General features: G+C 46.9%; 1 protein-coding gene across 1 annotated transcript; it reads right to left on the bottom strand.

Annotated features, from left to right (window-relative positions):
* Positions 1 to 1,144: 1,144 nt before the first annotated feature.
* SF3A3 (splicing factor 3a subunit 3) lies at positions 1,145 to 9,824 on the bottom strand. Its single transcript, XM_069802821.1, has 17 exons — positions 9,644 to 9,824; positions 9,516 to 9,563; positions 9,262 to 9,314; positions 8,661 to 8,766; positions 8,115 to 8,187; positions 7,622 to 7,713; positions 7,101 to 7,183; positions 6,587 to 6,725; positions 5,604 to 5,672; positions 5,166 to 5,233; positions 4,705 to 4,812; positions 4,311 to 4,380; positions 3,769 to 3,933; positions 3,544 to 3,654; positions 3,049 to 3,139; positions 2,056 to 2,111; positions 1,145 to 1,442 (listed from the first exon to the last, which is right to left on the bottom strand). The coding sequence occupies exons 1-17, from the start codon at positions 9,737 to 9,739 to the stop codon at positions 1,365 to 1,367; spliced, it is 1,506 nt and encodes a 501-aa protein (XP_069658922.1). The 5' UTR covers positions 9,740 to 9,824; the 3' UTR covers positions 1,145 to 1,364.
* Between the last annotated feature and the right edge of the window lie 1,647 nt (positions 9,825 to 11,471).

Here is an 11,471-nt window from a genome sequence, read left to right as displayed (position 1 = left end):
ACAATCTCACTGAGCAGGGTGCCACTCCAGCACAGCCCAATCCAGCTCCAGGGCAGGCTAGGAACAAATGCCCACCAGACACAGCCTCATCCCAAGGAGAGCAACTTTCCTGCAGAGCAGGGAAAGGAAAGAGCCCACAGCATTGACTCACCCTGTCCGTCCGCTTCCCGAAGCCCCAGTACACCAGTGAAAGCCTGTAGCTGCTGCTAGAGGTGGAGTGCCTCCGAGCACCAACAGCAGCTGTGGTACCTGCCGCACAGGCTCACACCCTGGTGCCAGCAACCAGCCCCATCCCTGCCAACCACCGGCTGCACAAACCATCACTCGGGGGAAGTGTTTGTTACCTGCTGCTCCATGGCATCTGGCGATGCAAACAGCTCTGCACAGTGACAACAGAGAAAGGGGTTTTTTTGAGGCTAGAGATGTCACACAAGCCAACTCTATGCCAAAATGAAACCCCACCTGAGGGGCTGGAGGGGGACAAGGACTGCCACACACAATGCACATGGCCTCCACACAATGCCTCTTTTCTCCTCACTGGACTTGCAATTCATGTGACAGCATGAATATCATGGGGTTATGTACAGACATCTTTAAGCATGGCACTGAGGAGCGCAGAGAATGCTCCTGAAGTCACAACGGTCACATCTAAACACATCATGTGTTCCCATCCCAATCCTCCGGCATCACAGCTCAAGAGTCACCAAAGAAAGGATCTGCACTAAAATCTACTGCGTCTTTCAAGTCAACAACAGTGCTGGAGAAATTACCACAAACTGCCCACACAGCCCAACCTAAATCAAGCTCAATTACTAATTTCCTGAAAAAAATCCCAGCGGCCAAAGCTCCACAGAGAGACAGACCTGAGGTAAAAGCAGCAATGTAAGCCAAATACATTTGTTTCACAAAGGAACCCAAAGAAAACCATATGCTTACAGCATAGTATAGGACTGTTACTCATTGTCACCATGCAATGTTCATGTGTGATTTACAGAAAGCCAATCTGCATCATAAAAATTTCCATCAGAACAGGAATGAGAGAGAAGCAATTGTTTCTGACAATTCAAACTGTGTAAAAAGCATTTTAAAAATACCGTAATCAAATCTCTTCCTTCCAGCATAGGAGAGACAAGTTTCTCAGCACTTCCTAAATTAAAATTGGTTTATTATTTTTCAAGGTTTTTTTTTTAATATAAAATAACGTCACAAGTCTGCTTTTCACAAGGGGCTTACTAGAAAGTGAATCTATAAAGTATCCTTGAAATCTATACTCATGCACATAGAAAATCCAGAAACTGAAGAAGAGTCAGAGCTGATGCTTCTCCACTTGCTTTTCAGATGTGAAATCCTTCACTTGGGAAAAGCTACAGCAACCCTTGACGTTTCAAGTCTTCATAGGTCTTTTTATTCACCACGTTCCCACTGGAATCCTCGTATTCCTCCTAGAATGGAACAAACAGTTTAGAGACACCTGGACACAGCCTGACTCAGGTTGTACTACAGCATTTGAATTTTAGCTCCAGCAGCACCTACTGAACATGACCACCCTGCCAAGAACCTCTCTACATGAGAGTATGCAGTGGATCTGCCAGCAGGCTCCATGAGAAGAGCATATTCAGAGTCAGAACAATTACATGCTGTACTACAGGCTGTATTTCCCACAGTTGCCCTGCATGCCGTTGAAAAATGGTTTGAGACAGAAGCTTAAGAAAAGACACTAGTATAAGTGAACACACTGCTCGCAACAGTTCCTTTTTTTTTCTCACAAAACAAAGGTGACATCGGTACTGTAAAGCAGTGTATTAAAAGATTCTTACACAAGGGGCTGAGTCTGTCCTATCAGAACTCCTTTCCAATACAGCACAAGAAGTGCTTTTCATACATCACCACTAACAGGAGCTGTGCAACCAGCAACGTAGGTTCCTGCTCATCTCTCCAGCATGCAGGGGACTCTCTGATAAATACTTTTGACAGAGCCAGACAGTTCATGCAAGGTAAATGGGGGGTTCCCAGGTACACAGGACTAGACATGCAAATGCCTCTGTAATATCTCACCTCTGTATCAGGCTGCCATCTCTCTGAAGCCTTCTGTTGTTTCAGCTTTGCCCACACTGCAAATACAAAGTCGTACAGGATCTAATGCCATTTCCCTTGAGATACTAGTTTTTCACCTCGTAAAACATACACGAGGTGTTTTGGTTTTTTGTTTTTTTTTTTTTTTTTAAAACACTGTCACTGCAACTGTCCAGCAATGTATCTACTATCCATTACAAATTTATTGTTCCCCTGTACGGTTTACTGGAAGGCACAGAACAAAAGCAAACAAGGCTTTAAAATGACGATTCAGGATTGGACACAAAAGACAAAGGTCCAAAAACACTACTTCAGAGATACGGCTCCAACAGTAGTAATAGCTTGTTTGGGAAATCAAGGCTTTACCTGTTTGGTTTCTTCTAGGCAAGAATTAATTTACCTCCAGGAACCATAACCTGTATCTGTTAACCTAAGCGGGGCAGATTCAAGAAACAACCTCTGCATGAGGTAGCCTCCTCAAAACATCAGCACAGATTAGCCGCGTTAAATTACAATCACTGTAAGTCCTAAATACTGTAGGCTTTCAAAATCTGCCTATAGGCTCTACCGTTTCTGAAGTTTTTTCTGGCTTCCTCATAAAGATGTTGATGAACATCAATTAAGTAAGAGTTATACGGAATGATGTAGCCACACTCTGCCTAAAGAAATGGTGGCCCATTGCACTTGGCTGAGATTTCATACACAAAGCATCACAGACAAAACAGCTGGCAACAAATTAATGCTTCACTGGGAATCTCAGCAAGCATCTACTCCTGCAGGTATCCAACAAAGAAAAAAAGCCACTCTCATTTTAAAAGCTGGGATTGATGGTCCAAGGAAGGATCACCCCACATGCACCTGTTTCTTACCCTTTCCTAAAAATAGTCTCTGGTCATAGGGTAAGACAAATTTTTGGCAAGAGCTAACATGAGCGTTCTTATGCCACATGTTCCCTGTTCTGCCATCACTACTTACATGAGACTGCATCCTCAATCTGCGTGACATTGGCAAAATGTGCCGTGTTGGGAATGCCCAGGCATCTCATCCCGTGAGCATGTCGCCACTCCTGGGGACAAGAGGCAAAAGGTCAGTGTATGAGAGGGAATGCCACTTCATCTGCAATGCCAAAGACTAAAAAGATATATTAACATCTGGACAGGGTGAAACAAATACTATCAAAAAACAAATCTACCAGTCCTAAAAACCTCCATAAAAATATTTTTTCTGTATTTCAGATAGTAACAATACACTGGCAGTCAATAGGCACTCTGCACCAATCAGATCTGGGTACTGGAATGAAGTGTTCTAACAAGAAGGGACCGTACAGAGCATGGCCCTGCAGCATAAGCCCAGACCCACATTTTAAAAGTGGAAGAAGTGCCACTCAGGCACTCCAGTGATTTACTAGTTACTTATTATAAAGATTATCTGAACGTAGTACTGATGTTTTTGTAGCAACACGTTACTTACTGCAAAGTGACGCTGAAAAGCTTTGGGCCCTCGGTAGGTGTAGTTACCACAAATCTCACAATTGTAGTTGATGTTTAAACCATGTAATTTATATAACCAGTATGGGATTGGCTGACAAGTGAAGAGAAACAAAGATTAGGCCAAATGGTAAGGCAGGTTCAAACAGAAGAGTAGTGTGGAGTCAGTGACACCTCCCACTTTTCCAGACCTGACAATCTCAGTTACCTTGCCATCCCAACCAAGAGGCAGATTTTTAGGATTATAAATAATTTCATTTTCTTCATCTTCACTCTCGCTCTCACTGATCTGCTCTTCCTCCTCCTCCTCCCTCTCTTCCCCCGTCCGTGCTTGCTTACGCTGCACATTCTCGTGAGTGAGGTGTCTCTGTTCCTAGGGTGTGAGAAAAGAGAAGAAATTGTTCACACAACACGACAGCAACAGAATAAGGGCAAACTCTTGCAGTGTGAAACACTTCCTTAATGTACAGAGACAGGGGAATGGAAGACCAGTACAGAACAGAGAACTCCAATTTTGCTTAGCCTTAAGTTTTTAGTATAACATTTTGTGCTTCCAAAGAAGAATATTCTACTTACTGACAGAAAAAGCTACCTGCTAACATGCACTTTAAAACCTTATGACTCTGGACATGCAAATTACTCTTCTGGGCATGCTGTCTATGAAAGCACTGGGTAAAGATGTGGATGACCTTCCAATCACTATTTGACAGCTCTGAACTAAAAAGCTCAAAGACAAAATTAAATCCTTACCCCAAGAACTTCTACATATTCATAAATCTGAGCTTCCAGGAATGCAAGATCTTTATTTCTTTCAGTGTCTCTGGAAATAGATCAAGAAACTTTAAGAAGTCCGTTCCAGAACTGCAAATATCATGTGTACACTGAACTCCTAAAGACACACTTGACTTGTATACAGCAAGAAAACAGAAACAAGTACCAAACAGCTCATGTAACCTAAACTGCACACAAACACAAATTTAGCTCTGGTATCTTCCATTTCATTCACAACTATTTGGTGCAACATGAAAAGCTTCTAACACTCCAAGAATCTCTGTCACAACTATACAAGAGTGATTTCTATAGAATACTTCTCATCCAAGTGAAGAGAACACCACCAACCTCAGAATGACCTTTAGGAACTCACCTTTTGCTGCCTTTTGTCTTTGGATTCTTAGCAAACAAGGAAGGATCAAGTGCTTCTAGGGATTTGCCTTTAGTGCTAAAAAGTCTCTGAGCACGCTCTTCCAGAGTCCTATGGAGAAGCAGGGAGGAGATGAGTCCAAACCATAGTTTTACACTTCCCAAGAACTATTTGAATTCATGCAACAAAATTCTAAATTTAGCTTTTAAGAGATCATGAAATTTCCTATTATCTTTGTCTTCATTCCTTAAGCCAAATTCTTCTATACAAAAGACTTGAGTACAGGACACTTTTCAAAACAGTATATCGCAGTATCCCCTGACTGGTTCTCAATGTTTTGTCTTTCAAACATCATTAAGGTAATTCTTGCACAATGGAGATGACAAAACAAGTATCCCATAAAGGAATGCAAAACAGGAAGACCGCAAAAACTGAAAAGGAACTATAAAAAGACTGCACCTTACCCGCCACATTTTAGTCCCAGGGCCAGTAAAGCTGATTTTAACCTGTCCAGTCCCAGGGAGGCCAATTCCTGTTCAATTAAATTAAATCACAATAAGAAAGGAGCTATTAAACAAATACAATATGGATGTATGTGTGTTTTAACTCATTAAAAAAAAAAACACAACAAAAAACAAAGCACAAACAATGTACAGCACTCAAGAAAGGACCGTCAAGGGTGCACCACTCCTCACTGAAAAATGAGGAATGTGACAAATCCAACCTTTCAAGTTAATTTCTCCTATTAGGGGGATGTAAGTCATCAGCATAATCAAAGTTTTATCCACAAAGCATAGAGCCAGAGACGAAAGCTCAGCAAGTAAAATTATGAAAAGAAACAAAATTACTGAGCTTCCACCTGCTCAAAATTTAACACTAACTGCAGAGCACTGCAAACATACCTCCCAAGAGGAAAATGCTGAGAGGTCCAGGTGGGCTCCAGCGTGAGTGAGTGCACTGCTGGTCTCTTTCTGCCAAGAAAAACCACATGCAAGATCTTTGTGACATCCTACAACACTTCATGCAATATAATACTCTAACCTCAAGAAAAGCAGTTCATTTTACAGAGAAAAAAGTCTCTCGCTAAACTGAGCAATGAAGATACAAAATAAGCAAACCTTAAAAAAAGGTTAGTTTCAAACCGGTTACATTGGTTTTCAAGTTAGCATTAAATTGCATCTTCCTGATTGTCATGGTTTAACTCCAGCCAGCAACTAAGCACCACGCAGCCGCTCACTCACTCTGCCCCCCACCCAGTGGGATGGGGGAGAAAATCGGGGAAAGAAGTAAAACTCCTGGGTTGAGATAAGAACGGTTTAATAGAACAGAAAAGAAGAAACTAACAATGATAATAATAACACTAATAAAATGGCAATAGTAATAATAAAAGGATTGGAATATACAAGTGATGCACAATGCAATTGTTCACCACCCACCGACTGACGCCCAGTTAGTCCCCAAGCAGCAACACCCCCCCTCTCCCAATTTATATACTAGACATGACGTCACACGATATGGAATATCCCTTTGGCCAGTTTGGGTCAGCTGTCCTGGCTGTGTCCCCTCCCAGCTTCTTGTGCCCCTCCAGCCTTATTGCTGGTGGGGCATCAGAAGCTGAAAAATCCTTGACTTTAGACTAAACTTTACTTAGCAACAACTGAAAATATCAGTGTTATCAACATTCTTTGCAAGCTGAACTCAAAAACATAGCACTGTACCAGCTACTAGGAAGACAATTAACTCTATCCCAGCCAAAACCAAGACACTGATACACAACTGCACACCTTGCTATTAGACTTAACCTCAGTGATGACTTTACACATATGATTCACAGAAAACCTATCACAAATACAGAAGCATTCACACAGGCTTAACGACTGCTCACCGGCCAGCCAGGGAATGTTCCATTTTCCCACTTCTTCTCAAACTCAGTCTGAATTTTCCCAAAAAGTTCATTCTGGTCCAGTAATGGTTTCACTCGATCTGTGTAATCCTGTAGGTACTCGAGAAGCATTTCAAGGTACCTGGCAGAGTAATCATGAGCACAGGTAATTCAGTATCAATGTATTTCTCTAACCACATCTTTGGAAAGTAATTACCCTCTAGTACTTCAAAGGAAAATCATCAGGATTATGAGTTTTCAACACACGTTTTCTAGATGCAGCAGTTACAAGGATGAAGTAAGATTCTTCCACAGAGTAGAATGTGGCCTTCCACATTTTTGCTGCACTGCATGTTTTCTCAGGGCTCAGACACATGACTGAGTTGCTATAGCTCCGTGACCCAATTTACCTGAGTTAAGTTTGACTGTTAACTATATTCTTAGCAGCTGTACACTTAAAAAGCAACTTCCTTCTCATCAACTGTCATAAAAGAAGCTGGTAGACAAAAAGGCTCACCTCTTATATTCAGCATTTTTTCTCTCCTTGGGAATATCGAAGAGTTGGTCAAATGTGGATAAGTAAGTGATATAATCCAGTTTCTAAGAATAAAAAAGTTTGAGTCAGATTTTATACACATGCAGCCAAATGAACATCCAGTTTCCAGTTACCAGACCAGAAGAAAGGCACTAGTTCATGCCATTACTCTGGACTGCAGAGGCCCTGTGTTCTCTGTGCACTAACACATTGCCTTAAACACCTATTGGTACTTGGTAGCAGAAAACAGAGGCTTTTTACAAGGCCATCATTACATAGACAATAGAGAGGTCTCAGTTGAAGATGACAAAAGAGGAGAGTCATGAAGCAGCACTCAGAATTCAGATGCTGTCAAGCTATATGTGCAACAAAGTGACTTTGAAATAGGTATTTGGAAATAAATGTACGTATTTAAGAAAAAAAAACAAATAACCATGAACCAAACAAAGAAAAACCCCTAGGCCTTAAGCACTGCAGATGCCCAGACACATGCAGCCACCTACCTCTGATGATTTTAGATTAATGTACTTGAGATAACAATCATGCAGATCTAAGTATCGTCCATACCCTTCTTCATCTGTGAACTCCACCAGATCTGTAGGAAAGATCATGTAGAGCTTTATTATGACCTTAATCTTTCCTACTTATTATACACATGTTTCAGAACTTGAAAAGGATTAACTGTGGACTAATTTACGCTTAAGGAAGATGTTTACAATGCAAGTGAGATAGTCATTGATCAGACACCTGACTGCTTCTCTGTGTACCCACACTAGAACACTCCTCAAGTGAAGCACCACTACTGTGGAATATTCCAGGGGGCTGCAGTTCAGAAGAATTTAAATGACAAAAGAACAATTTTCAGAAGTCATTTAGTAAAAGGGAGTTGGAACTCTGAAACATGCAAAACAGATCAAACAACTCATTAAATAATGCCTCTCAAGCAAGCACCATATTTTCACTTAAACTGGCCTCAGAGAAAAACTACAAACTTACTTTGAGCTTCTTCACTTGGGTTGTCTCTGGCCTTCAACAGTTCCTCAAACTCCACTGACATTGGAACACAGATCTTTAAGAACAGACAGAAGTTACACAAAACCTTATGACTTCAGTTAATGTCCAAGAACAATTAATATAAAATCACAACAGGTTGTAAATAAAACTGCTAACTGAAAAGGTATCCGAAGCATATCTTCACCATTACTTTTGCACAAAGAAAAGAAGTCTGACTTCAGCCAGCATGAGGAAGGCAAGACCAAACACCAGCTCAGCAGCAGAATGTTCCTGAGCTAACATACAGCATACAGAGAACAGGGTTAGCATCTTGCATCTTCTCCTATTCATATGCTCTCACAGGAGCTTACAGACTGCCTCTGAAGCATTACCTAACCTTGAACTTCTTCTTTTCTCAAGTGACATTTTAGTGTACTGAATACTTGTGTATTAAGGGACTTAAACTGGAAAAAAAAAGTCTGTTTATTGCAGGGATGAGGTCCAACAGACCACAAATCACCAATTCTTATGAAGGAGATAACTACTTACCTCATTTGGGTGCTTCCGGTGAAATTCCTTAATTTGTTTCAGCCTGTTGTAGAATTCTGCAAATTCATTTGGCCCTGAAATGGCACTGAGTTCTTCTTTCCGCAAGCTGAGCTCACAAAAAAGGTCAGATTACAAGTGGAAAGGAAAACACGTTGACACTGATAGAACCTTTTTCCACGTCTAGCGCTGCATTTTGATCACACAAAGCTCCAGCAAGACTGACTGCAAACCCCCAGAAAGTCACATCAGATCTCACAGTCCGCCAGGCTTACAGTTCGAGGTTCCGGGTCACATCTCCCAGTGAACATGCTGTAGTCTCCACTGAGAAACCTTCAAGGCAACTCAGGGCCTCCCTCCCCCGACTTAAACCAAGAAAAGAACAAAATGTGTATATCCAGCATGTACATATCCAATGTGCAACCTGGGTCCTGCTCTATCAGGTTTAGTCTCCAAAACTTGATTCCTGGTCTCACACACCAGCACTACTTCTCATGTATTTACGATTGAGTTAAAAGAGCCCCCAGGTTCTTTGTCTGGAAAAGATGTACAGCAGACATTCAGGTGGCCACACACCAGACGAGGTGTTTGTACAAGCACTTACCCGTCCTTGTCGTCGTACAAGTCTCTCAGGTTGCCGCTCACTTCCATGTACCTCTAAAAAAAACAAAAGAAAGCCCCAGATGCCACCGAGGACGTTACCGGGGAGAAGACCGGTTCGTTCCCAGGCGCTCTGGCAGCACCAGGCAGAGGCCAGGCCAGGCCCGGCCTGCGCCGCGCTGCTCCCGGGGCCGCCGGCAGAGCCCGCCCCAGGCCTGCCGGGGCCCCCGGTCCCGGTCCCGGTCCCGCCGCACTCACGTCCTGCATGGCCCGCGTCCGGTGGTCCGAGTTGATCTGGTCGCGGAGCTGCGGGGAGAGGCGCAGCGTTAGCGCGGGCGGGCCCGGGCCGCGGCGGCCGCCCCCCCTCCCCGCGGCCCAGGACGCACCGTGGACTTCTTGGTGAGCATCTCCTTCACCATCACGTCCATGAGCCGCTCCCGCTCCTCATGGTAGCGCCGCTGCTGCTCCAGGATGGTCTCCATCCTCCCGCGCCCGCCCGGAAGCCGCCGCTCTGCCCTTCCGGTCCCGCCTGCGCCCCCGCCGGAAGCTTCCGGCCCGGCCCGTGTCCCGCCGGAAGGCTCCGGCCGCGCCCGCGCCCGGCGCGGAGGTTCCGGCACGGCGGCGGCGCTCGGCCGCGGTGCTAGCGGGGCGGGGGGGCAGCCCCAGGGCCCGGGGCCGGCGGCAGAGGGGCCGGGCCCGGGGCCGGGGTCGGCCCGCAGCGGCGCGGCCTCGGCCGCCAGCAGAAGGCGGCTCCGGCCCGGCCGCGCCCCCCCACGCGGCCACCTCAGGCCGACGCGTCCCCGTCCCGCGGGCGGGACCGGGTCGGTTCCTCTCGGTTCCTCCCGGTTCCTCCGGGCACCCTCACGACGAGCCCCTGCCGTCACCGCCCTGCCCGGGCCCGGCTCGCTGCCGAGGCAGGGCTGCCTGCCGCCTCAGCCCCACTGCTGTAGGCCCGGTGTGGGGTCCCTGCCAGCACGGTGGCTGCTGAGCCGACCCCTCCGGAGCAGGAGGCTTTGGGGGTGTCCACCTGAAAGGATTAAAGCTCCAAGGACGAGGGATGTGTGAATTTTTTTGTTTCACGCCCTGCGTGTGAAAAACTGGCCCGGCGCCACGGGGAGCTGCCCGGGCAGAGCCGCTGTGCGGTGAGCAGGCGCTGGTGGCCCTGGCGTGGCCGTGGCGGGGACATGTGCCACCTCTGCAGAGATGCCGCCGGGCTGCGGGGAGGCCCGCAGAGATCCGATAGCCACCCCGGCGCTTGCTCTGCAGATGGGGAGCCGGCGGGAAGGGATTTCTGCCGTCAGCATTTCCTCCTCGCACAAGTAACCTGCGCTGCGGTTTTAGGCGCGGTGATCGGCACAGGAAGGCTGCTAACCTGACAGACACCCAAAGGAACAGCTTGCTGTTTTCTGTCCCATCTGCCCGCTCAAGAAAACAGTGGCAGGGTCTGAGGCCAGCGGGAGAGGTGTTTTGGTGCCAAGAGCAGCTGGTGGAGGAAATCACAGGCTTGAAGACCGCGGTGGTACCCACCCGGCACACTGCAGCCACGGTGGCGGGGTCAGAGGAGAGCGGGGAGGCAGAGCTTGCACCGCAGCCCACATCAGAGGAGGCTTGAGGAGCTGGAATCCCCTGGGAGCAGGTCCCGGGCATTTCTGTGGTCTCAGCTCCCCAGTGCCTCAGCTGCGAGCAGCTATTTAGCCGTTCTGTTGCCAGGGAGAGACGGATCATTGCGCAAGTGCCAGAAAAGCAACAACAAAACCAAAGGTGCCGACAGCATGACCTGGACAGAATCTGGGCACTGGAGCCTGCAGAGGGGCTTGCAAAGCTCCCCGGCAGCCCTTTTTCCTACCATTTCCACCAGTGCTGTTATTAACAGGCTTGACGTCCTGTCTGGCACAGGCCTGGCGGCACACCGCGTGCCCCTCACTGCTGCGGCCACGGGGACACGCTGGCCAGGACCCCGGAGCCCCAGTCAGGTGGGTGCGTGCAGGCGGTGCCTCCGCTCCACCGCCAGACCCCTCTGCCGCAGAGCACGTGTCCCTGGGATGGTGGCTGGGGGCAAGGGTGTCTCACTGAGAGCCTGCGTGTGTCAGCCTGGGAGCAGGGGGACTAGTGGCAGACAGACGTGGCAGCAGTGCTCAGGGCCCCCCCTCGCCTCCTGGGTGCCCCCCTGCACTCCAGCCCAGGGCCAGGCCCTGGAGGTGCCCTCTCTGCAGG

The sequence above is a fragment of the Haliaeetus albicilla genome, chromosome 16 (genome assembly GCF_947461875.1).
Source record: "Haliaeetus albicilla chromosome 16, bHalAlb1.1, whole genome shotgun sequence".
Lineage (NCBI taxonomy): Eukaryota > Metazoa > Chordata > Aves > Accipitriformes > Accipitridae > Haliaeetus > Haliaeetus albicilla.
The sequence above is the reverse complement of the archived record's forward strand: the minus strand, read 5'-3'. Positions and strand labels throughout refer to the sequence as shown.